General features: G+C 44.4%; 1 protein-coding gene across 1 annotated transcript in view; it reads left to right on the forward strand.

Annotated features, from left to right (window-relative positions):
* Positions 1 to 9677: 9677 nt before the first annotated feature.
* Positions 9678 to 27415, forward strand: part of PPEF2 (protein phosphatase with EF-hand domain 2) — a 44365-nt gene continuing 26627 nt past the window's right edge. Inside the window, exons 1-4 of the mRNA XM_025192079.1 lie at positions 9678 to 9745; positions 15442 to 15471; positions 23433 to 23560; positions 25983 to 26040. Coding sequence (XP_025047864.1) covers positions 9691 to 9745; positions 15442 to 15471; positions 23433 to 23560; positions 25983 to 26040 — 271 coding nt within the window. The 5' untranslated portion in view covers positions 9678 to 9690. The remainder of the gene's footprint in view (positions 9746 to 15441; positions 15472 to 23432; positions 23561 to 25982; positions 26041 to 27415) is intronic.

The following is a 27415-nucleotide window of genomic DNA, read 5'->3' on the forward strand; positions in this document are numbered from 1 at the left end:
TTGTGTGGGCCCAGCCCATTTTTTTAAATGGTGACTGGGTGACAAAGTAGAATACAACTGCTATGAGTTTTTGGATCATTTATCTTTCATGCTATAATTTATAGCTAACTAGTAGGAGTTGCAAATGCTTCCATAAACATCCAACAGCAATCTTTTAACATTGAATAATAATGAATTAAACCTCCCCAAGGTTGTCCATCTACAGACTAACTGCTATAGATGGTATGTGCAGAAACACTTAACTTTAATTAAGATTTGCTTTCCCTTTTTCTATGGAGAGGTGAGACCCAGAACCACCAAAGTTTTCTGCTGCTTGTGTGATGTGACTTAAGAGTTTCTTCAGGAAGAGTTTTCATTACTTTTCCTAAGCGTGGGATCGCCACCAGGAAAAATCAGTTAGGATGTTTGCATCTACAGGGAAAATGAATTCTATACACCTGCCACATGTAGGGATGGAGGAAGTAGCTTGTTTATGAATCCAGGATTTAGGTGGGGTGCAAACGTAAATCAGTCGGGATTCATTTTAGCTTATAAGTGTTATATTCTATAAGAAGCACATCTTTCCCCAATCAAATGAGGAAATTACCACTCTTCCAGTGAATAAAGCTGTGTTCTGTGTGGGGAGGGACCTCTGCAAATAGCTACTGTACCATTTTGAACCAAGAGAAGGGTAGATAACATCTTATCTGTACCTGTACTTGGTGTGGAGCATACCTTTCTCTTGCATTTTAATTCAGCCAATTTAATGAAATCCTCTCACCCCACAGCCTTCTATATCTGTACGACACAGGTGCGCCTCTCCCCTTCTCTCCCTTCCCACCCAAGTTAAATGTATAAGAGACCTTTCTACCCAAAGATCCAAATCAGTGGGAACACTTTTTCTGAGGAAATTTGCATGTAACCAAGGACAGCTGGCATGCATACAAGAGCTGGTTTGTCTGTTAAAATGTGTGTGAGGCCAGCATACTAGATTTTCTATTCATAATCCCTTTTAGTAATCCTAATCCATTTCAAATCTCTTGTCTTTCTTAAGTGTCACATGGGAACAATCTTAAAGCTCCTCAGAACAACTGAGCATTAAATAAATCAAAAGGTCTGCACTTTCTTTGGAGAACAACACACAGGCTTCTTGCCAGAGGTGTGAGAGATTGGGAGTTTTTCACTGAGTAGCCAAGTGGAAGATACCCTCTTGGTTTGCTTGACTTTCTTGTTTGACTTCTTAGGCATTCAATGAGAATTTCCTGCATTTGTAACTAGCTAAAAAATCTTAGAGACTCTTGATCACATTGAGCATTGGATGCTGATTCTATAAAAGGGCAACCACAAAAAATAAATCATTAAAAAAATCAGAGACCTTCTACAGCGTTTATCCCAATATATCCTTCCTAAAGCCAGAGGTCAGCAAAGGTAAGTTTGTTTGTTTTTTTCCACATTATGTGTAGCAATATTTGTGCAGCAGCCTAATTAGACAATAATCCTGTTTGAAATTTTTGTCTGGTGAGCTGGTATTAAGTCTCCTATCAGAAGTGCTCTTTGTCAATGCTCTGACTGTTGCCCATGGGCTGATGAGAGTGTAGTTATTAAATAAAGCAACATTTGTTTCCAGATGCAAGCTGTGAATCATTGACCACCAACTACCAGAAGGAAAAGATGGGATTTGGGAGAAATATTAATTCCTTTAGTTCAGTTAACTTTATTTTCTTTTTGTTGCAAAACTTTTACTTGACTTTTTTTTTTTAACTTTGTAGTCATCGATGGCTTATAGATTAACTGCTGGCATTTTTGTTTTAACAGCAGACTTGATAAATGGGCAACAATTCTTAATTATCTAGTAGGATTCCCAACCAGCCCTTCATATCCCACCATCCCTGTGTCATGAACTGCCACTGTGTGCCGATTCTGTTGTCTCGCTGTCCACTGAATTCCCGTAAACTGAGCTCTTAAGTATTCCACTATATCTGGAGTTTTCATGTAGTTTGGATTCTATTAATTGTACAACACATTGTACATTATCTTTCCCAGCACCTGTTTATGTTTTGTAATACTACATTCTCCTGAATCTCAGGAACCTGGTCCTTCTCAAATGATGCTTTGATTCCCATAGCCATGGTAGCAAACACTGTGTAGATTCGCACCAGGGACAACACCAGGAAAGTCATGGATCTTCTCATCGCAAAATTTAGCCCATCACATTGTCCATATTTATTTTGGGAGTTTAAAGAAATGACTAAGAGAAGTTTTGATCAAGCACATTTGTAACATCTTAGAAAGCGAATAAGAGAAATAGCCCTGAAATTCATGGCTAATCATTTCTTTGCACAATTAAGAGTATTTTTTTAATGCCTAAAAACCCACGGCCTAACTAAAAAGAATTGCTACCTGAAAACAAAGCAGCAAAACTACAGCAGCCAAGTGTTATTTTCAGTGTAACAGCAGGCATGGCCTTCTCAACATAGGAAGGGTATATATATGTTGCATTGGTAAGGAGCATGAATTCTTGCAAATTTCTTCTGTATTTAAAGTGCTATAATTTAAACACTAGTAAGCAGTGACCATGCAGTATGCATGTTTCTGTGCGCTTTATTTTACACATTGTAGCTTGTGTCATTCTATGAAACCTGACTGGCAAGTTGGAATCACCCAGCATTGGTTTTCCAGTTGAGTTTGTTCTGTTCTGGTAAGGAGAGATTGCGCTTCGGGACTGTACCATGTTTCTCACCTCTGCTTTCCTTTTGAATATCTGTTTGTCAGGACAGCCTCTCTACAGCATCACTCCATGGGGAAAAATAGGATGTAAGGCTGGAGTGTGTTTGACTACACCATACCCCCCAAAAGAAGTGGGGAAGTCGCGCCTTGGGGGTTGTTTTAAAATCTAGGCAAAACAAAGGCCAGGAAAATCTGCCAAGGGAAAATCTAGCCAGCAGGAAGACAGGATCAAGGTCTAGGGCAGAATGGTTAGAAGTTTTCCCGGCTGCACAGTCTGTAAGGAAAATGCAGTGTGGTATAGTCTGAATGTGGGTGGGATGCCTTCTCAGGTATGGACAAATGCCAGCTTGCAGTGCCCAGCCATCTGCCCCTCCCTTTTACTGGGAATAGAGAGGTCTAGGACCAGCAGGAGGATTGCTTTCCAGGAGCTGACTAGGGACTTCAGGCAGAGGAAGGGCAAGGAAACTGCTGTGCTGGCAAGGTTTTCACAAAAGGTGTGGGTGAGCTGGGGATGGAGCTGTTCTTAAGCTGCTGGGCCTGTTGTACTCCATCTTCACCCCTTCCTTTTCAAATTGGTTTGGCATCCCTCTGCTCCACCATTTCCCTATGCAGAGTTAGCTACTCTTAGATACTGCACAGCTCTTTCCTAGGCTTCCACCTGCCCTTCCATCAGGAGGGGATTGGGGGTAAGGGAAGCACATTCATCTGTGGGACCAGCTGAGAATCCCCAGGCCCAAGGGGGATGGCTGGGGTGCAGCTGGTAGTAGCTGCTTGTGTCACATGTTGGTGGACTTTGAGGATGAGGGGGAAAGGGAAAAGATACCATGTTTGTATTACATAAGTGTCCCCACTAGACAGTAGCACAACCAGAGATGAATGCTTTGGCTTTGCCTAAGCTGAACACCCACAACTACAGTTAAAAGAAGGGCTTCACAAAATAACAATTTTGAAAAAAACCAAGGGGAAATATTTCTTAGTTCCATTCTGAAGCCCCCAAATGTTGCTTTTTCTTTTTGCTTTTCTTTTTTAAAATAGTGGTGGTTTTTACCCAACCGCTCTGAGGCACCTCCTGTTTCAGGGTAAAAACAGATTTTTTTTTTTTTTAGAATGAAATTTTTAAAACGTTGAAATTTGCGGGCCTGAAAAAACAGGACCGTATTTGGACAATTCACACAGGCCAAAGTTTCTAGGTATAATAAGTAGGGTAAGTTAAGGCTCCTGACACCATATCTGGGCAATTAAATTACAGCTGGTTTGAAATTTTGTTCAGTAACTTGCAGTTCCCTTTGGCTTAAAATGGAATTGTGATTTCTTAGGGCCACAGTTTTAAAGGTATTTAGACATCTAAGGATTTAGATAGCTGCTTTTCTAAAAACAAAAACCTAAGCATTCAGCTTCCTCTGAAACCAGTGGTAGCTGTGGAACGGAGGAATTTTGGAAATCCCACTAAACAGCTCTGGGTGGCTCAGTGCTTTTAAAAGTCTGATGCTTTTCCTTATAAGAGATGGTAATTTTTATTATTTATCTTAGATTTATATTCTACCCTATCCGTAAGAGAGGCTAAAAAGTGTCTCAATGTGCACTCAGATGTCTACATTTGGAAAAACCTCCTCAAAAGTTCGTACGAAACTGGACCGCTTTGTACAAGCCAAGCTTTACCAGGAGCTTTAAAAGCTGAGAATTTTCTGCTTTTTTTTTTTTCAATCTGTAACATAGTAGCATCCAAAATCTTGCAGAAGACAAGTGCTTTTCTGTATCAAGATCACAGGGTGCTAAGTGGAATAATTACTGGACAGATTCAGCAATGCTTTTTTACCAGTTATATTCTAATTTACTAACTGTAAAAGTTCTACTAATGCAAGGGTAAAAATGGTTAAGAGGTGGAAGCAGTAGCCACTGTTAGTATTATGAGTTGCCTTCATGATGTTTTATGATGTACTGTAGTTTGGATGAAATTCCCATTGGCTAGCATTTTTTTTCAAATCTATAGCATTTCAATTACAGTTGCCATTGGTTGTGAAGTTTTAAGAGGCGAAATTGTTGCCTTCTGGATAAAGCATTTGACTGGGACTCAAGATGGGTGTCACTACCTGAATTAGCTTTTGTAAGTCCTTTATTTCTACAGATTTACTGCTTGTTTTTTTGTCTTTCACCCACTCTCTCTCTCCCTTCCTTGTCTTTTCTATTCTAATTTCTTTCTCCCTTTACAGCATCTTATGAAGTGAGCTTCAGTTCACAAAAGTTTGTGCTTATGCTATACATATGTAGTAAATATATATTTACCTTGGTTTGTTATACAGTACAAATCTACTCTGCCTTCTACTTGACTTCAGACTAACATGGAAACTATGTCTCTATCTGCTGGCTAGGCCACTTGCTGGCTGGATAACCTTGGGCAAGTCACTTCACCTTCCCGTGTCCCAGTTTCCCCATGGGGATTGAGGACACTAGCCACTTTGGTAAAGTGCTTGGAGATCTACTAATGAAACATGTTATGTAAGGGAAGGTATTATTATAATTTCACCCTGCAAATCCTGCATCAAGTCCTAAATGCCTAGTTGAACTACTATGCATCTCTTTGAAAGGCATCCAATTGCACTTTTAAATGGCTTTTTATATCTAAATGTTGACTTAGTACTACATTTGGAGCTTATATATTTGCAGCTCTCCATTCAGTATATATCTTCACCTTTCCGAGACCCCAAACAAATGGATTTTGGTGACCACAGTATAGTTGTACAGGACTGTCTGTGCCCGGTTTATGCCATGATACTCGTATTCAGAGAGCATCTGCACATGAACAGTTTGTAGAGGTAGATGGGGTGGGAAGGAAGAACTAGGAATGGAGGTGTAGAGAGTCTGTGGGAAGGGGAGGAGCTGGGAAGGGAAAATTCGGAGGAGAGTGGAGTGGGAGATAAAGGGCTCCTGCCCCCTCAGCCTGGAAGGAAAAGTAACCTTCACAATTGATAAGTTCTCTGACCTTCAAATCATTTAAGTTCTGGTTTCACACCCAAAATCACTTCCCCCTCTTTCCTCCACCCTGCAACAGTCAGTATCTTTCCCATCACCCCTACTTCCTCTTGCCTGAGAATGGCCAAACAGAAATAAGACCTGCAGTTCTCTTGTAACGCTGTCAGTGACCGACAATCTTTGCCTTCGCCTGAGAGAACTCAGTGCCTAAACGTTGGGAATGTTGACCATGAATGTTTCTAACCAGAATACTCTTATACCTTTTGATAAGCAGCATGGTGGCTTCCTAAAGGGTGGGCTTCTCTTCCACAAGCTCAAGAGATTTGTCTGTCTGTCTTAAGGCCTTCTATCCATTCCATAAACTCAGGGCAGAGATGCCTTAGTTGTGTTAATCTTCATGACTCATCTGCTCCTTCTGGTATCCTTGAGAGCTGGAAGAAGAATAGAAGGTCATCACCTAAGCCATGGCTGCCACTGTGGTTGGGAGTCCCCGGCGCGTATGATTTCAGAATTCAACCCATTCCTAAAATGGGAGTCATCTGGACCCTGCTAATATTCTCTCCTTGCTATAGTGAGATCTAAAAAATATCTAGAAGTCAGATTTAATTATGTGGGCCAGGAGTCAATCAATTCACCCATTGTATAATACCTCTTCTTGCCCTCCCCCAGAATGTGAAGGTGAAGGGAAGCAGCATTTATTAAACAAAGCTGATTATTTTCTTATGACAGCTCATAGTTTATTTTAGACTCATCAGCTTTGTTGTTGCAAATAGATGTGCATATCATCCATCTCTCAATTCGTCATTGATAGGGATATAATCTACTTAGGAGTGTATGCACACACACAAACCCACAGTGAAATGAGGAACTAAATCCCCTGATTTAGTAAGAGAGCTTCAAGTGCAGTGCTGAAAGAATTATTTTTGCAGTGCGTGAAATATCTTCTACATGTTTCCCCTACCCCCAGTCAGATTAGTTCAACATGTTACACATCAAGCAGGTAAAGTACTGCTGGGAGGTGAGGGACACGTGCTGTGGCCTTGGAGCATGGCTAAGTCTGGTCTCTACTATAAATTGTAAAATAGTATAAATTGAGGTATGAATTTTAATCTGAGATCAGTGCTGGTGAGGTAGGTGGCTGTTTGGAAACTGTTGGTTCAAATCAGGTTTATTTCATTTTAGCAAAAGTAATAAGCTTGGTTACCCAGAATTGCACAAGTTTCATCAAATACAGGCAGTCCTCTGACTTATGGCACAACTGGTTTCTGAAAACCTTGTCTTAAGTCAAAACATTGTAACTCGGAACCAATTTTCTCATAAGAAACAATGTTATAAATGGGGGATTGGTTACTGAACCAAGGCCCGATACCCTATTTTCACTAAAAATACCCCATAATTTTGTACTCAATCAATTACAGATGAGTAATATAGTGGCGTTAATGTATTTATATTGTAAATAGCAATCACATTGATTTGAAAGGACTTCTTTGAGGTGACTTTCCTAGACTTTTTGAAGGGTTGTTGGCTGGAGTCTTCTCAGGAGTCTTGGCTGCAGGTTTTTCTGGAGTCTTGTCTGCTTTCTTAAAGAAAGTGTCCAAGGAAGTGTGGACAGATGTTCTCCAGGGAGATGGGCAATGCAGCAAACTTATTCGCTGGCATGGCGTCGCATCAGATCAAGCGTTGTAAAGTCAAAACTGATGTCAGAAAGTTGAAATGGTGTCAATTTATAAACGTTGTAAGTGTGAAATGTTGTAACTCGAAATGTTGTAAGTCAAGGACTGCCTGTATGAATTTTTTTAATTGATTAATTGAATCAATGCAACTTTGTTTTTGAATGCTCTTCTGTTGGTTTAAACCTCCCTTACATTAATTTCAGATGCATTTCTAGTTTACAAGTACAAATGGCATTTCTATTAGCCAAACTGAAATCCTTATGAGTACCCAGACAGGGCTCTTCAGCAACTAGCTAAACAGCAATGACAACTGACCAGTTCTGACTTATTTTATTTATATTTACCTTTTAGGATAGAGACAGAAATTATACATAAACTGGTATAAGTGGTCAGAAACTGCTTCAAATCTATAACAACAGAAATTCAATGCACATAAACTGTTTTCAAAATGGCTGAAAGCAGTTTAAGATAAACCTGCATGGATGTAGTATCAGATTAAACTGATTTAGGATGGGAAGGCTAGCCTTGGCCCAAGCTGTCTGCTCCAGCAGAGCATGGAGGTGTGCTCTAGTGCCCCCTGCTTCTGGCCTGGTCACTGCAGGCATGTGGCTGCATTTCCAGAATCATGCAGCTTAGACTAAACTGCAAAGATTGAATTGATTCAGCCTCAGGCTTTTTGATTGTCTATACTTAGCCTTAGTGTCCTAGGAACTGAATCATTTCCTTTGAGGCTGCTGACAAATGTTAAAAAAAACCCCAGAAAACAAAAAATGCACTTTACTGGAAGAAGCAGTGCATTAGTTCAATCTGGCTCTGCAGCATCTGTACAGATTGAGTGCTTCAGCGGAGCTTTCTGGCATTTTTATCTAATAGCTGATTGAATCAGCTATTAGATAAAAATGCCAAAAAAGTCCCACTAAAGCACCTGATCTATACAGATGTTGGAAAAGCTGGGTCCAACTAACGTGATACCTCTTCTGGGCATGCACTGGACTCAGTGCAGGGAGTGAGCTGAGTTTGAAGTAAAGCACCATTTGTGGGAGCAGGGTTTACCTCTGTAAGCAGCCCATATCTCTGCTGTTATCCATACCGCATATACCTGAGTTGAGAGGATGGATGGATACAGGAATTCTCCATCTTTCTTGTCTCCAGTCCCCAGTGTCATTTATGGCATCCTATCTGCACCCCTATCACCTGCTAGTCAAGTTCAACATATACATGGATACTTGAAATATCTATTGTTCCAGATCAACATTATCTAATAATTAGGCATATTGTTGTTTGTGTGCTCTAGCCTTAGACAAATACATTTAGACTGGATTTTTTAGGCAGATCATGGACTGATCTATTTCTGCTTATAAAAATATAGAGAAGTAAGCACATGCTGAATTTTTCAATAATCACATGACTTGTATAGATGTTATGTAATAATCTGTATATCTTTATAAACCAAATGCCTGGGCAAGTTATTCTCATAGGTAAAAGTTTTTAAAAATGGATGCCCAAAGTCAAGCATGGATGCCCAAATACTGAGTGGCACCCCGCAACACGCTTAAGAGGATCTCACAGTTCCCCAAGATGCTACAGCATCATGACTGAGAATCACTGGGCATATCTACACAAGACACTTTACCACGCAGTTGACTAATTGACTGTGCAGTAAAGCATCACTGTGTGCACATGCAAATGCTTACTGTGCATGCAGTCAATTAGTTGTGCAGTTAATTTGCTACCTGCAAATTAACAGGTAGCAAATTAACCATGCTGTAGTTACTGTGCAGTAGCCCATGTATAGATGACTGACTGGAACCAAATTTGCTCCTGGTCAGCCCAGGCAACAGGGGACAGGAGAACAATCTTCTTTCCCCCAGGAGCTGCCTGCTGCTGGGGTGGGCTCCAGTCATGGAGCTGGGGCCAGGACAATGTCCCCCCGCCCCGGCAGCAGGCAGCTCCTGGCCCCAGCTCCGCAATCAGAGTGGGGGGTGGGACATTGCTTCTGGCACCCAAGAGTTGCCTGCTGCTGGGGTGGGCTCTGATTGTGGAGCTCAGGGTAGGACAATGTCCCCCTGCCCCAGCAGAGAGGCAGAGCAAGGCAGGAGCAGGTCTGCTCTCAAGGAGCACGTGTAGACCTGGTCCCTGGGAGGCTTACTGTGCAGTAAAAATACTACTTCAAATTAATAGCACATGTAGACACATCTGCTGAATTACTAAATGTAAGGCTCCCAGGAGCAGGGGACACTCAGTACCTATTTTGTTTCTGAATGAAAGCTTTTTCCGGTAATGAATATATGATTTTGATTATGCCATTTTTGCAACCCCACAGGGACATTATTTGGAGATCATGGGAAGCGGAAGTTCTGCAAATCCAAACAACTGTCCACAAAGATTGGAAAAAAGTAAGTGTTTCTTTTAAACATTTCAGTCTTTTCCTTATGCTTAAGAATATTCCAGTATAATATCACAGGTCCTGCATTTCTATATTGCCTGATGGTATCATGGCCCATTTGTACAGTTCAGTTTCCCTTAAAAAGCAAGTTCCAGTTCCCAAACAAAGAGTAGCACCAGACTTCAAGGATCACAAACAAGTACTAGCTGGGGCTGAGATTCAAGGCAGTAGAGACATGGCTAGAGGCAAAGCTGTGAATCAAAGCAATTTTGGAGCGGATGAATATTCAGATTAGCTTGCTACTTATCAGTAAACAAGCACATATTATAACCCTAGGCTCTGATAGGCAGCCTGCTGGAGGTATTGGCACTACTTCCCCAGGACTGCAAATCTAAACAGCAATTGTAAACTGCTGTGGAGTACAGGCTTTCCAAAAGTTGATGACTATGAAATAAGTCAGTAAAAAGCAAAAAGCATCTCTCCTAAATGAGAGCATCTCTTTGGCTCTCTTAAAAAGGCTTCATTTTGTGATTAAACCAGTTGATGATGTCTATTTTAATTTATATTCATGTGAGGTTCTTCTTGTTTCATCATAATCTGGACTAGGGCTGTCCAATTGATGGCTAGTGAGGGGTAAACACATGATCCATGAGCTCCCACATGACTACCACTCCTTCCCATTATTCCTGCTACTGTGGTGGCCAGGGCATCTTGGTGGGAGGGGGCCCAGAGAGCCAGCTGCCCACACAACAGGGGGACCATGTGATGAGGGAAGTGCCTGGAGGCCAGCATAAAGGGGGAGGTCCTGGGAGACCAGTGTAGTGTGTGGCCTCTTGCTCCTTAGGAGCTGTATCTATACCATGTTTCAGCAGGGCAGGGTGAGCAACAGTTGCCGTAATCTCCAGGGCTTCCTGAGCTGGAGGTAGGTCTGGATCCAGCCCACAAGGGTACTCATGGTCCAGACCAACCCAGCCTTGTGGTGTGGATCCAGATTGAAGGACCAAACAAGCTTGAGATTCCTGAAGTAAAGGAACCATGAACTAAGATACTGAATTGCCAATCACAATTATTATCTAAATCAATCTAAATTGTTATCTAAGTCTAACTCTATGGGCAGGATGAGTGGTGTGGGGCAGGTCTGCAGGCCAGATTGGGCCCATGGACAAACTCCCCTTGCCCTACCCCTGCCCCAGCATGCCTGATCTGGTAGCTGCTCCAGCCAGTCTGGGATTTGCACTGTGTGCAGTGATGGCCATATCCTGCCCAAGACTGAAGCCCCACGTACAAGTAAGAAGCTGGTAGGCTCTTAGGGGCTCAAAGGAGTCCTCATCCAAGGGAGGGAGAGAGGAAGAGAAGAAAATGGGCACTCTCTCCCTTGGCTCAATGGCTTTTTTTCAGTTAAGTGTTGATTAACCGCCACTGCCATCCAATCAAGCCAGATGTGGTGGCAATCAAAGTGGAAGAATGAGGCGCACGGGTGTTTCTTTTTTCCTAGCCCGGTTCCTTTTTTTCATTTGGTGTTAACTTGATCGCCAGCAGCCAATTGGCCCAAACGTGGCAGTAATCAACTAGGAGGAGGAGGAAGAAAGAGGCAGATGCTCCCTCCCGAGGCTTGTCTTACACTGATTAACTGCCTCCAGCAAGCAATCAAGCTGGGCATGGTGGCAATTTGAGTGAAAAGGAGACTCGGTCCGTCCCTAACCCAGAGGCTCAACAGTCCAAGGGAAGACGGACTAAGTAAAGGGAGTTGTCTTGACCCCGACAACCCAGAAAAGGACCCAACGGGTCCAATAAAATTTATTTCCAGTTTTCCAGTTCATCTGCCATTTTTTTTTCTTCGCCGGCACCGAAATCCAGACACGAACCAGCAACCGGCAGTGATTGGGGCGGTGACATCAACACCTCCCTCTCTCCCCCTTCCTTTACATCTTCAATAACCATCAAAAAAAGTCATGGCAGGAAAGAAAAAGTGGGAGAGAGAAAAAGGGAGAGCCACCCCGAGCTGACTGGGAAAGGGCACAACATGGGGGAGAAGACCGGCGAATATCCGTTGGGCACGAGGGCACATGCCTCTCCCCAGTGGCAACCTCACACACACACACTCACTCACTCACTCACTCTGTTCCTCCATCCCTCACTGCACCACACACACATGCTCTGTCCCACCGGCCCCTCACCTCCCACCCCCACTCCTCCCAACCAGAAACCAGAGACTTCTGGCCTGGGACCCTTTGGCTGTTCCCTGCCTCCCTCTGCCCAAGAGGGAAATTCAGATAAAGCAGAAGAGGGAGGTAAGGGAGGACCGCGAGTGATCAACCCAGTCCTCAGGGCCTGACTGTGCAATTTTGGGCGCCTCACTTCAAGAGGGATGTGGATAACCTGGAGAGGGTCCAGAGAAGGGCCACACGTATGGTTAAGGGCTTGCAGGCCAAGCCCTATGAGGAGAGACTGGGGCACCTGGACCTCTTCAGCCTCCGCAAGAGAAGGTTGAGAGGCGACCTTGTGGCTGCCTATAAGTTCATCATGGGGGGATTGGTGGGAATTCATCAGAAGGGAATTGGTGAGGCTCTACTCACCAAGGCGCCCCTGGGGGTTACAAGAAATAGTGGCCACAAGCTAGCAGAGAGCAGATTTAGACTGGACATTAGGAAGAACTTCTTCACAGTTAGAGTGGCCAAGGTCTGGAATGGGATCCCGAGGGAGGTAATGCTCTCCTCTATCCTGGGAGTCTTCAAGAGGAGGTTAGATAGGCATCTGGCTGGAGTCATCTGAACCCAGCCGTCTTTCCTGCCTATACCCCTCTTTCCTGCCTATGCAGGGGGTCGGACTCAATGATCTATTGAGGTCCCTTCCGACCCTAATATCTATGAATCTATGAGCTGGCTCCTGCTGAGTCCTGCAGTCTGACCATGCAGCTGGGAACCACGTGGTTCCGAAGTGGCCAGTGGTTGGCCAGTGGTTGGGCAGAGAAGCAGTGAAAGCAGGGGCAAGTGGTGGGGAGTGGCAGTGCACGGGTGTGTGAGAGGGCAGCAACAGCTGGGTTGGAGCGCAGGGCCGGCACAGTGCTGGTGGGGGCCCAAAGCGGGGTGGCAGGAGCATGGGGCTGGTCTGGCAGGGGCTCTGTGGAGGCAGGCTAGGCTGCACCAGCAGGGACAGTGGGAAGCCAGCCCAGCTCCATAGAGCCCCTGCTAGCCCAGGCCCCGTGCTCCTGCTGCCCAGCCTCACCAGCGCTGGCCCTGGGACATCAACACGGGCCCTGCGCTCCCACCCAGCTATCACTGCACTCCCACATGCCTGCACACTGCCATTCGCCCCCACCTGCTGCTGCTTTCACCTGCTCTCCCACCAGCCCTCCTGCACCACATGGGTCCTAGGTGCATCGCTGGACTGCTGGAGCACAGGTCCTGTGCCTGTATCCCAGGGCCAGGAATGGAGAGGGGGGTGTTTGTGTGCATGCGTCCATGCAATGAGCAAGGGAGGGAGTGGGGAGAGAGAGCAATGAGGGAGAGACAGAGTGTGTGTGTGTGTGTGTGTGTGTGTGTATGTGTGGTGCAGTGAGGGAAGGACAGAGTGTGTGCAAATGCAATGAGGGAGGGAGGGACAGTGTGTGTATGTGTGTGTTCATAGGACAAGCCCCACACATACACCCCACCATACACATACACCCACATCCCCCCTCACACTGCCATGCACATGGACCCCCACACCCATACCCCCTCACACACCCCAGCCACCCTTCCCCCCACATACAGCCCCCACAAACCCCATACCCACCCACACACCACATATCCAAACACATATGCACATACTCCCTCACACCACCCCCACATCCCCACACCTATCCACCCCCCACAAAACCCCGAGAGACACACCTACCCCCTCCTCCACATACCCACAAACTTATACCCACCTGCCATGCCCTCCACCCCCTCCCCCTACAATATACAAGTGTAAGACTTCATTTTAAGCAATTGTGCAATCACCTCTACACAAACACATGTAAATCAGGCCAAAAATTTTTTTTAAATCAAATAAACGAATGTTGTAGATGTTTGCTTTTTAGAATATAATTTGGTATTTTTCTGGTTCAGAGATGGTAAAACCCCTTGCTGAAAGGAGTACTTCTGGGGGCAAGGGGAGGGACTTCTGGTGGCAAAGGTTGGGGGTTAGGAAGCGAGACTTCCAGTCACAAGATGGTGACTGGCGGCAAGGCATCTGTCAAGGGGCAGGGCTACCCATGCGGCCCTCAACAGCTTGCCAACAGACAGTAAGTGGCCCTCCAGCCAAAATAATCGCCCGCCCCTGGTCTAAAGCTATGCACGTAAAACTGAACACTGGAAGTGATATTTGATCCAAATTGTCCTATGTGCACAGAATCCACCTGGATTCCTTCAGCAGCTTCATTATTTATATTTCCCAGACATTTCAGGTGCCTTTTTTCAAAGCTGGGTATCTGCAGGTGAAGGAGACAGGTAGATCAGGGTCTGGTTGATATGCATCACCTTCACCAACCCAATGAGGAATCCAAAACAAAATTTAGCATGACAATCAGCATCCCTGCTCTCTGTGGAAGAGTCTGGGGCTGCTTCTGGTGGAGGATGCAAGCTGCAGAGACCCTGTAACATGACTCTGAGCCAGGAAACTAAGGAAGGGAGAGAGAGCCCAAGAGAGAGATGCAAGACTGCATGCATGTCAGGGAATCCATGAGGGCTGAAATCCCTGCCTGTTTCCCAGTGAGGCAAATTCTACTTCTCCAATGGAACAACACAGAGGAAACTTTGAGAGGAGCCTTGAAATATGTTCATGTTCCTCTTCTAGCCTCTGAGTTTCTGAAATGAGGAAAGTCCTGCTAGAAAACCCAAATCCACACTTCCCTCTAGCAACAGCATGAAATCCCCAATTCTGATGCTATTATAAATGAACAAGAGGGCCAGATCTTCAAGGAATCATCAAGTAAATTGGCATTATGGAGGCAAGGGAGCTATGCTGATTTATACCAGCTATGGATCTGGTCAGCTAGTGTTCTTTACAGATTAGTAATCATATCACTGAAGTCTGCCTTGCAATATGTACACAAAAGATAGAGGCAGGTACGTATAAAGAGTATAAATGTTGTCACCACTTGCCTTCTGAATGCTTATTTATGTAACCTTAATGTTATCTCAGGGTGGGAAAAACTCTACAATGCTTACGTATCAGTTTAGAAATTTAGAAGGATGCCTTCTAAAATACCTTTACATTCACATACCTTTACTTCGCTGCTCAGAACAATAGATCTTCTGGTGGCATGACTTGTTGATTGACCTAGCTGAATGTTGTACACAGATCTGAAAGCAGCCTTTCTTTCGTTCTTTCTTTAAACCAGCATTAAAATCATCTCTCTAGCTGCCCACTTGTATTTTTTCTATACCCATCACTAGGATAGTTAGGCATGTTGGTATTCTTCCAGGAACATTAATTAAGGGAAAATCTTAAAGATATGTGTCAGGTGACTGATTTGGTTATTAATCTTTTTTTTTTTTAAAGGGCTATAGTATTCACTGCTGATTTGGGGTTTATTATGTTATCTCCTACATAAATTAGCTTATTTGAGTTTGTGAATGGTTCTGTTTGGGCCAGTAATGAAACGTTGTTTGTATGTGGTATCTGCTATTCAGTTTACTGCTAAGGTAAATCTTTTAACTTTTTTCTCTTTTTTTTAAACAGGGCGGACGCTACCAGATGCAACTCACCCAGGTACGGCAGTTAGAGTACAACACAATTATATGACTGAAAAAGCCATGTGTAAAAACAGCGTTCCAGTAGGAGCAAATAATGATACTCACTGGGCACATCTACATGTGCATTTATATTGCATTAAATTTACTGCACAATAAGCATTTTTAAGGCCACCATCTACTTGTGCAGCTGTTGAAGCACAGTAACACTGTGTGTGGACTGACTTGGGACTAAAGTTAGTCCCAAGTCAGTCCACACAGTGTTATTGTGTAGTAAGGCATCTACATATGCATTACAGCACGCTAAATAATCAGGTGAAAATTTGATACCTGCATGATGCAGGTATCAAATTTACGCCCAGGTCTGCATAAGTCACCAGATTTACTGTACTGTATGAGCATGTACATGTAGACGTGTGCCCGTACTGTGCAGTAATTTTCGGTTATTGTGCAGTAATTTCTGTTACTGTGCAGTAAATGTGCATGTGTTGATGTGCCCACTATGTACTTATTAACAAATGTTCCATGAACTTTATTTCAATATTTTTAAGTACTTAAGATTTGCTTTAAAATGCTGGTGGCTGGTAATTCATGACTTTCTGAGGGCTGGTGGGGGGGTGGGAGTTTGCTGACTTTAGAGAAAGAGGAAGGAAGGAATGTGTTTTGAATAGAGAGACTGCTTAAATTTCAGCCCAGGCATTCAATTTAAGATAAGCACATGAAATATTTTGGTCTGGATTATGTCAGCAGTTTCCTTTGTATCAATGTAGACCATAGGTAGAATCTGTCCTTTTAAGGATGAATCATGGTTAAGGGCCTCTAGTTGAACCTGGATAATTAAGATTCATTGGGTGAAATCCTGATCCCACTAATATACATATTAAAATTTCCATTAGCTTCAATGGAGTCAGGAGATTCCTGCTTGATTCTAGGCCCATCTGTACCACTGATTCACTCTGAACTCGGGTCTCTCCTCAATGGTTCTAGCTATACAGTGCAATGAATAATACTTGCTCATTTGCATAGTGGACAATTTAATCATAGGCAAGGGTTTCCAATTGACTAATTAATTCTGGTTCCTTTCTAATTTTTTTTTTATCTGGCACGATGGCCTGGTTATTTATGACGTTATTTATGTCACGATGACATGTTATTTATGTCATGGCTAGATTTTATGAGGCAAATGAATCATGGGGCCAAATCTTCAGCTGGTGTAAAATACTGCAGAAGTACTGATTTATGCCAGCTGAGGATCTAATCTACTATATTTGGTACTCAAAACCAAGACAAAGTTTTTTTTTCCCCATTGAACATTCAATGTAGGTAGGGAAAAAGGCAGTGGGGCTAGTGGCTGCTGTGGGTAAGACTCCAACCCTGACCTGGGATCAGGGTTGGTCTTGTAGCCGCAGCAGCTGCCTGCCCTCTCCTGCCCCCACCTCTGCTTTCCCCTCCTCCCTGCCTCCTGTTTACCAGTCTGTCATGGCTCCTGGTCCATTCCAGCCCAGGGCACAGAGCTCAGAGTAGCTCCAGCCCTGGCCTAGCCATGCAACTGCAGTGGTGGTGGCAACAACTCCAGTGTCCAGGGGTACTGGAGCTGCCATGACTGCATCCACTGCTGTGTGGCCAGGCTGGGGGCCGAGCCACCCCTGTGCCCTGGACTGGAATGGGGCTATGCTGAACAGTAAGCAGCATGAGGCGGGGGGAATGGAAAGAGGCAGCTAGGGCATTAGCAGAGGGGGGACAAGTGGCAGATTGCAGGGGGGAACAGGTGGGGAGGGGGCAAGGGGCAGGAGTCAGGCCACTTGCCCCAAGCTGTTGCCCCCTTCACCACCTGCCACTGCCTTCACCACTATAGCAGGGGGAGAATGAGCTTAAGGCAATCCTCCACTAATACAATTCTGTACATGGAATATTATAACAGGTCTATACATTTTTCATGTATGGAATCTAATTGTTGGGGGTCATCTTAAATTCAAAGTTGTCTTGGATTTGGGAGAATACAGTTATGTGTTTTGTTAGCTTGCTTGTTTGGTGTGGCCTAGAAGTGCTTACTGTCCGTTTTCTGCTGTTGGAAACTCCCCGAAATAGGAAAATACACACAGATCAGTTATTGGGACAGACCAGATTTAAGACTCTGAGGCATGGGAAGAATAAAGAGAAAGTCATGAGATTCACTTCTGCTTTGTAGACATCTTCATAGTTTCTGTTTTTAGTTTGAAATAAAACTCTGTGTGTGTGTGTGTGTGTGTGTGTGTGTGTGTGTGTGTAAGTTAATTGAATTAAAGCAATCTGTCTATCTCCTGCCAACACTTCTCAGCCCACAGTAGTTTTTCCTTCTTTGTAAGCCAGCTTTTCCACCACACTTGCCCCATTGCTCTCCCTGTTCTGGCAGGCACTGCAGTAGTTACTACTGCTGCTCTTTCCTTCCAGATGCCAGCCATTGTTGTTGACCTAAATGAATGCTTGCATTCACTTTCCTTCTGGCTGCTTTATTTTTGGTCTGGCTGATAGATTATGAAGCAGCTGCCCCAGCATCAACCCAAACTGATATTGTGTGGCACTGTTAGAAGATGACTGAAACTTAGGGCTCTGGAGTAAGGCCTAAAAGGAACTGGAGAAAGTCACTAAACTGAGCCAAAAAAAAGGAGGTGTCCATGACTGGAGGGGTTGCTGAGGTGGCGCAGATGGTATGAAGTAAACACACAAGCTGTACCAGATCATGGCATGGCATGGGGAAGGCAATGGGCGCGGCCTGACAGCGGCAGTCCCAGCCCGCACTGATTGGCAGGGGGCGTGCAGATGCAGCCCGTTTAAAAAGGCGAGCGCGCCAAAAGAAAGGGGGACCGCCAAAAGAAAGGGGGACCCGCGCAATATTGGAGAGGCCTGATCACCCTCACCGGAGGTCCTGCGTCCACAAAATCCCTTCCCCCCGGACGCCCCCATCATGACTGGGTATACCATCCGAACGTGTTTAAGAGCTCTCGAGTTATCAGCGAGTTTAATCTTGAAACAGCTGTTAAGAAGTTTTTTTTTCTGCCTAAACTGTGAGTAAAGCATTTACTTATCTCACCGCCTCCTTGGTGTTTTTCTATCGATGGAAGGAGAGACAGAAGAGGGAGGAATAAGGCCCCGAAACCCTTTTGTCCCCGGCCTGCTCGCATAATCTGGGTCCAACCACCCATTGTCAGGTTGAACAGTAAGCAACTATTAAAGTTGCTAGGATAGTTCATATGCATCAATGCAGGATCAGATGCTTAGGGGAGAAACTTTGTCCACCTAAAAGGCAGTTTTCCAGCTGCACAAGTGGCCTTTTTTGGCATCGTTGCACAGTTTGTGATTTTATTTCCGGCAAAACGTAAGTGTTCACATGGCTACTGCACATACTCAGTAGGCTACACACTAGTCAAGAAGGTATGTGGCTACCACAAAAGGAAAAAAGATAGCAAGAGGGGGGCAACCCTCCCATACTTTAACCCCAATAACCATGTGGTTAGGCACTTCTCCAGGAAGTGGGAGAGCCTGGTTTTCTCTTATCCAGAACATTTGAACCTCACAGCACTCAAACCACCAGAGCACGGGTCAGGCATTTTATAGTTCCCTCTCTAACCTTTTGAAGCTGAGCGGCCGAATCATGTATTTAATAATATCGGATAAAATGGATGGAGAGCAGTGGGGAATTGTCCACCCCGTTGAGAGCAAAGGTCCAAAACCTGCTCCTTTCCAGAGTAGATCCATCCTATTGAGCCACAGACCCTCCAGCTAGATCTGTTCCTTCTTGTCCTATACATCTCCCTCTTTCAGTTGCTGGTGGTCAGCTTCAAAAGAGGAGCTGAATAATGTCTAACCTGCAATGTTAAAGCACTGTGCTGAGAAGTCAGAGAGAGACAAGTTTAAGATGCTCCTGAATTAGGTCTCTTGTTTTCTGGGTAAGTGTCTAAACCTTTCAGCTACTGGGGCTAAAATACAGAAGTGTCCTCCTCCTCCCCACTTCCTGCGCTTGGTTAGTAGCAGTGGCATATACAGGATCAACAGCCAGAAGTGCTTTCCTAGCAGACTAGAAGAGAAAATTAGATTTAGTTTCTGTATTATTCATATCCATCTCCACCCTCTTTCTTGCTATTTCTCAAATCAGATTGTAACTGCCTCATGTTAGAATCACACCCCAGTTATTTCTCAACTGATTCTCGAGTGTTCTTTGAACCATATTTATCATTGGCATGAATTAAACTAAATCACCTGACATAAATGAGATTGTATGTGCTTAGCTGGCTGTGAATTTGATTCCTTTCCTCGTAAGCCTTATAAGGTTTAAGAAAAGGGGTCTTCTGTTTTTCACATTTCAGGACATTGCTTAATTTGAAGTCCTTTAACATGAACTCCCCTACCCCACCTGGGGTAACCTACTCATAAATAAATTAAGAGGCTGTGACATAGATGTTTACAAGTCTGGTGGGTGGCAAATTGGCTGTGGTCACACCCAGAGAGTGGTAGTAGATGGGTCGGAATTGACCTGGAAGGATGTGGGTAGTGGGGTCCTACAGGGTTTGGTCCTTGGACCTGTACTCTTCAATATCTTCATCAGTGACTTGGATGTGGGTGTGAAGTGTACTCTGCCCAAGTTTGTGGATGATACTAAATTATGGAGTGAAGTGCACACTCTGGAGGGTAGGGAACGATTGTAGGCAGACCTGGACAGGTTGGAAAAGTGGACAGTACACAATAGTGATGCAGTACAAAACAAGGACAAATGCCGAGTGCTGCACCAAGGGTGCAAAAATATCCAGCACACCTACTGGCTGGGAAGTGACTCTGTTAGCAGCACAGAAGCAGAAAGGGATCTCAGAGTCACAGTGGACTCCAAGATGAACATGAGCTGTCAGTGTGAAAATCATCAGCAAAGCTAACCACACTTTATCATGCATCAGCAGATGCATGACAAATAGAACCAAGGTGATACTTCCCTTCTATGTGGCATTGATCAGACCGCAGTTGGAGTACTGTGTCCAGTTTTGGGTGCCTGTACTTCAAGAAGGATGTTGACAGACTTGAGAGGGTCCAGAGGAGGGCCACTCGTATGGTTAGGTGCTTACAGGATAAGGACTATGAGGAGAGACTGAGGGACCTGGACCTCTTCAGCCTTCGCAAGAGAAGGCTGAGAGGTGATCTTATGGCTGCCTACAAATTCATTAGGGGAACACATTAAGGGATCGGACATGCTCTGTTCACCAGGGCGCCTCTTAGGGTAAAAAGGAACAATGGCACAAACCGACAGAGAGCAGATTTAGGCTAAATATCAGGAAAAACTTCTTCACGGTAAGGGTGGCCAAAATTTGGAATGGGCTTCCAAGGGAGGTGATGCTCTCCCCTACATTGGGGGACTTTAAGAGAAGGCTGGATAGGCATCTGGCTGGGGTTGTCTCACCCCAGCCCTCTTTCCTGCCTAGGCAGGTGGTTGGACTTGATGATCTGTTGAGGTTCCTTCCGACCCTAGCATCTATGAATCTATGAATCAGAGCCAAGTTAAAAGGGCATAATGGATTATGGAGGTTCAAGTGGGTTGATGGCAGAGCTTTAAAAAGGAAAAGTGTGTGTGTGTCTGTGTGTCTGTGTGTGAGTGCATTATCATATACATAATCTCAGTTCTTGGGATGTGATAGCCCTGTTTTGCCAGGAATTTGCAGTATGATCTTGTGGCTTCACCTAAATGCTCTGTTTCCACTTTCATGGTGACCTCATTTCATGCTCATGGTGTTGTGAGCATTAGCAAGTTTATATCTGTAAGGTGGGGCTTGCTTGTTTGGACTATGAAGTTGCCAGGGCAGCTGTTGGGTGCTTTCCTCAAAGAGGCCCCTGGGGGCAGGATGAGGGTGGAGGTGGGGGTGAGGATGGGGATGGGGGTGAGTAATGACTCCTCACCTCCTGAAGAATATTTTCCGGGGTTCCCCATGGTTCTGTTCTGCCTGGGCTCCTGGTTGGTGCATTCATAAAGACACAACAGGAGACAGCAAGGGGGTTAGGGCTGCAGCACCATCAGGATACTGATGGGGTAAATCTGTGTCTCCTTTGCATCAGGCTGGCACAGGGTGGCGTCCTCGCTTCCCCCATGTCAGACCAGGAGAAGGAGCACAAGCTGGCTCAAGGCTACCCAACAAGACAGAACGGATGCTGGTCGCCTAGGGAGAGACTCTGGAGAGGTTGGCAGGGAAGGCACCACTCCCATCAGTGAGTGCATGAACCCATCTCTTGTCCATGAGGGTCCATGGTTGAAGAGAACTTGTGCTCCCTCAGACGTAGTGCAGTGGGTGGAAATGCCTTCTCCCCTCTGTTTGGTTTGATGATCAAGATATTTTCTCTCAAGTGTGTAATGTGTCACAAATGTCCCAGCCCTTGTTCCTGCCAGCTGGGGTTGCTGAAGTGTGCTCTATGTGGGCCTAATCTGGAGAAGCCCAGGAAGCTGCAGGACATTGTTGCCTGCAGACTGGATGTAGGAGGTGTATTACACCAACAGTCCAAAGGATCCACTGGCTTCCTTTGCACTTACGGGTGCAAATCCACCTGTGGGTGTTTGATCTTTAATCCTTGCATGGTGTAGGTCCTAGCAACCTGAAATCCCTGTCCCTCTCAATACCTCACTACAGCACCTGAGATCAGCTAAGAAGCTGTTACTAACAGACCTTAGATTTGGGATTTGGCATGGGCAAAAGGGGATTCTCAAAGCACATTTCTTACTCCTAGAATTCATTTTAGCTCACTGTCTAATGTCATTTACTTTTGTAACCCTTTTTAAGGCACAGATTAAAGCTGACTTGTTCACCACGGCTTTGGCAATGATTGGTTGGTTGCTTATGATGGGAGTTCTTTTTCTAAGGTTGTCTTAGTAGTGACTTGCGTGTGTTTCCCTTGCAACTGGATTTTTAGTATAGCAAAGGACAGCTGCTGATTGGGATACTGCTGGACAAGAAAATAAGATGCTACGGTCTACCAATACAAATATGTTACTGGACTATTTCATTTGCATAAAGTATGTTTCAAACCAATGCCCTGCTATTGTGTTGATCCTAGTGGGTCTCATGAGAAAGCTGTCTTGCTTCAGAAATGCCAGGAAGCTCATCTTAGAATGGATGGGCAGGATATGTCCACAAAGGAAGGTTTAAAGCAGCAGCATCGTTCCATGTTTGTCCTACTGTATCCCAACTAAAAATGGTACAGTTCCACTTGTGTAGATCTCTATGAATCCAGCCCGGCATGCATTTGACTTGATGCAGGGTTGATAAAGGTTCTGAAACAAAGTTCTGGCCTTGGTCCAGTTCCTGCTCTGCCACATTATCATTTTGTTACCTTGGGCAAGTCACATATTTCCCCAAGGATTTTACCCCTTGGTCTATAAAAGAAATGTAATATTGCTTGAGAGAGACAAAATATGGTGTAAATTTGTCAGTCTAACTTTCAGGAAGGGCTTGACTAAACCTTCTGACACCATTGTAATACAAATATCACTAATGTTGAGGTCTTAAGCCACTACCAGAGGGAAGTATAGAAGTGTCTTTGAGAATCACTGATTCAGTGAAGTCTGACTTTTCTCTTTTGACAGGGTAAAGAGTCCTATAGATAGTCCTATAGTTTTAGATTATTTATCCCTGGCTGCAGGGGACAGGACACAAAGTAATGGACTTAAATGGCAACAAGAGAAATTTAGTTTGTATATTAGGAAGAACTTTTTCACTAGAAAGGTGGTTAAACACTGACTCAGATTACCTAGAGAAGCTATGGAGTCTTCACCATTGGCAGTTTTTAAGAGCAAGCCAGACAAACACTTGTCTTGGATGGTTTAAATGAAAGCATCCCTGGATTGAGCAGGGGGCTGGACTAGATGGCTTCCTGAGATCCCTTCCACTCCTGCTTTTCTAGGATTGCATGAAAAGCATTTCAACTGATGATGAGAAGACAGCTAAGTTGTTTGTTCTGCTCTCCATGTCACAGCCTTCAAGGCCGCTGTCCTCATCCAAAGGTGGTACCGGCGTTACATGGCCCGGCTAGAAATGCGCCGAAGATGCACCTGGAGAATCTTCCAATCCATTGAGTACTCCTGCGAGCAGGATCAGATCAAGGTAGGAAGACAAGGAGACAGAAATGCTGGAAACTTCTGTCCTTGATTGTCAACATAACTGATTGTGCCATGGAGGCACGTGGCATTTTTCTGACAACCCCCTTTTCTGGAAAGAAGGCTGATCTTGGAGTTACAGCACAGGGCTAGATACAGTTCCCCAATCTCTGAAAAGTCTTGTGTGACCTTGGGTGAGTCACTTGTTCAATCTTTCTGAAGACAGAACACAAGGCCCTGCTATATGTTTGTAGAAGGGAAGAAATGGTATTTATCAAGGGAGAGCGTGACATAAGATCAAGCAGAAGTGTAGTGAGTAATCTGCGTATTTTGAGTTTCATCACTTTGTTTTAAATTTAGAGAGGGAATTCTTCGTGAGCTGTTCCACTTCCCTTTCTCACATCTTTTCCTTTTGAGTAGGCAACAGCTACCTGACATATCCTGTCTATCACTGAGCTGCCACCTTTGGGGTAGACATTTCCAGATCATTTCTTTAGCTACTGGATAGGAAAGCTTCTCTCAGTATACAGTACACAAACACAAATCATGACAAAAATATTTTTTGTAATAAAATTAAAATATGTTATAGTTATAGTAGGTGTTTGACTTTTAGTATATGAGTTGGTTTATTTTCTGGTTCTAAGATAACACACCCAACCCCTCCCAAAAGGAGTATTTTTGCAGGGCAAAAGGAGGGACTTCTGGTGGCAAAAGATAGGAGTTAGGGGCAGGACTTCCAGTCCCAAGATGGTGGGGCAACTGCCAAGAGGAGGAGCTACCTTTGTGGCCCTCAGAAGATCCCCAAAACTCACTAAGCAGCCCTCCAAGCAAAATAATTGCCCTCCCCGATGTAGATGCATATTGACATGAATGAATGTATATGTCAGTATAGGTATAAGGTGATGACTGCAGCCAGCCTTCCTAGCCCCAGTTCGGAGATCCTTTTCTGAGGGGCTATGAATACTGGGAGGAAAGCCAAATTAATTTATTTTGTCTAAGGGCTTTGTTACACAGAACTCTTAGCACAGTGAGCATTACCATGCCATAGTCAAAGTTAGAATGTGTTTGAGCAGTCATGCACTAATGTTTATTATAACCTATAAATGTAAGGTGTGACAGGCTCTGGGACCACACCAGAGCCATTTCAAGACTTTGGTGTGGTTCTGGGACTGACAATCAGCTGATATTCCTCCCTGGAAAAGTCCTAACTTTACTGCAATACAGTTGCATTTACCGTGTGTTTTATTGCTTGAACACTTGGACCCTTGCATTTTAAGTGCAGTCCAAGTGTAACATGTAACAAGGCCCTAACTTGCCCCATTATTCTTTACCATAGATGCCTTAAACAGATAATTGTATTTTTATATGGTTGAAGAAATGTAGCTTTTTCCTTAGTGTGTGTAATATTCTGGATCAGATAAGGAGTACCTGATAGGAAAATGGAAGCCTGGGCAGACATTAAAGTGGGGCGCCATAATTTCTTTGTTTTTACATACCACTCAGTGGAAAAAAGCCCTTAAAAACAGAATGGGTTAGAACCAAAGCAAGTGAGAAAAGTTCTCTGTTTTGTGTCCTCTCCATGATCAGTTATTAGGTCATGCTTCATCTCCAGCCCATTCCAAATTCCATGGGAGTTGATGGAAAGACTTCCATTGACTTCACCATGCTTTGGGTGAGGCCTTTTCTTCTTGGTTTTTCAGATTTTCAAAAGGGTTTAGTACTCCCAGTAAAGGGCTTAGTACTTTTGTACTCCTAGTACCCAGCCAAGGAGATCAGTATGTGTTGCTATCCTTTTGAAGTAGTCACACTGGGGTTAAACACATGGGCTGGGAAAAGACCCAGAGGCTGCTGCTGACCTTTCCATCATTCAAGATAGCGCTTGAAAATATTACAGTCACTCACTTAAGGTGGAGAAAATCAAACTGCATGCTGTGTTAGTGCAGCATGCAGTTAACCAAAGGAAGTCTCCGGAGTGGAGAAGTGGCTCAGCAAGATTCAAATTAGGATTGGATGTTTGTCTGAATAAGAGCAGTGTACATACCCTGTCCTTTCTTAAAATGTTATGGACTATTGATCCTTAGACATCAGAGCATTAAATAGCAAACCAACCCATGTGAATAATTTCCCCCTCTAGTATAATATTGTGCATTGTACAGTCATTCTGTCCTCCATTGTGTTATTTTCTATTGGCCCCTTTCTGGGCAAGGATATTTAGACACCTGTTTAGTTCCACTGTGGCATTTTTTTGGTTCTACCAGGAGAACTGGTATAGTCTTATATGCAATATAAATAGTGCAGTATGTGAAGTATGTAGAAAAGGTTCATATACAAAGAGGATGTTCATTAAGAGCTTTGCAGCAGCGGATTGTTAATACACTGGAATGAGTCTCAGAGTGAATGATAAGGTTCTCCTTTCTTGTTTTCTACAGCTTCACAACTTCTTCAATTACCTTATGGACCACTTTACACCAAGAAGCAGTGGAGAAAGTAAGCCTGTATATTCCATATATAGCTATGGAATATAGCTATATATATAGCTGCCCACTTAATCAGTCAGAAATTTAACGTTGAACAGTCTAAGGAATGTCCTTAAAACAGGGGTGGGCAAAATATGGCCTGCGAGCTGCATCCAGCCTGCCAGGCTATTCTATCCAGCCCGTGGGACCCCTAAAAACTTTAGAAAATATTTATCTGCCCCTGGCTACCTGTCAAAGTTGACAGGAGCCAGGGGCACTAGGACCCAGAGGGAGCTGGTAGCAGGAGACAGGAGCCTAGCCCTGCCCCACGCCCAGCCATTACTCTGCCTTGCTACCCCAGCTCTGCTCCAGCACCATGTGGCTCCCAGCTGCGTTGCTGGACCAGGAGTACAGGGCTGCACTGGTAACCCAGTGTGTGTGTGTGTGTGTGTGTGTGTGTGAGAGAGAGAGAGAGTCTCTGTACGTGTATATGTGTGTGTGTGTATTCATAGGACGAGTCCCACACATACACCCCACCATACACATACACCCACACTGCCCCTCGCACTGCCATGCACACAGACCCCCACACCCATACCCCTTCACACATCCCAGGCACCCTTCCCCACACACTACCCCCCAAAAACCCCATACCCACCCACACCCCACATATCCACACATACATCCACATGCTCCCTCACCCCACACTCATATCCCCCAAACCTAGCCACCCCTCACAGACACACTCACATCTTCCCCATCCCCCACATACCCACACAACCACAGCCCCCCACAAATTTATACCCACCCCCCTCCCCACAATATACAAGAGTATTGCTTCATTTTAAGCTATTATATACAATCACCTCTGTGTTTATCTACAGGAACACACGTAAACCAGGACAAAAATTTTTTTTTAAATCAAATTAATTAATGTTTTAGATGTTCGCTTTTTAGAATATAACTTGATATTGTTCTGGTTTGGAGATGGCAAAACCCCTTGCTGAAAGGAGTACTTCTGGGGGTAAAGGGAGGGACTTCTGGTTGGGGGTTAGGGAGTGGGATTTCCAGACCTAAAATGGTGACCGGGGGGGTGGGGCATCTGTCAAGGGGTGGAGCTACCCATGTGGCCCTCGACAGCTTGCCAAAACTCGGTAAGCAGCCCCCTGCCCAAAATAATTGCCTGCACCTGCCTTAAAAGAATCCAAAGGACAACCTACCCAGATGTTATCCAGAAGGCCATGCCTACTATAGAAGGTCTCTGCAGTTTAGGGTAGGGAATCAAACTGCTGCAGCCTTAGGACTTGAAGGGGTGAATGAAGCAGCTGCAATTCCTTTAGGAGAGGGAAGAGCGAATAAAAATGCCTGCTCATAACGCTTTTATTAGAAAATGGTTTATTGTTTTC

This window comes from Alligator sinensis, unplaced genomic scaffold, assembly GCF_000455745.1.
Source record: "Alligator sinensis unplaced genomic scaffold, ASM45574v1 scaffold803_1, whole genome shotgun sequence".
In the NCBI taxonomy this organism is placed as follows: domain Eukaryota; kingdom Metazoa; phylum Chordata; order Crocodylia; family Alligatoridae; genus Alligator; species Alligator sinensis.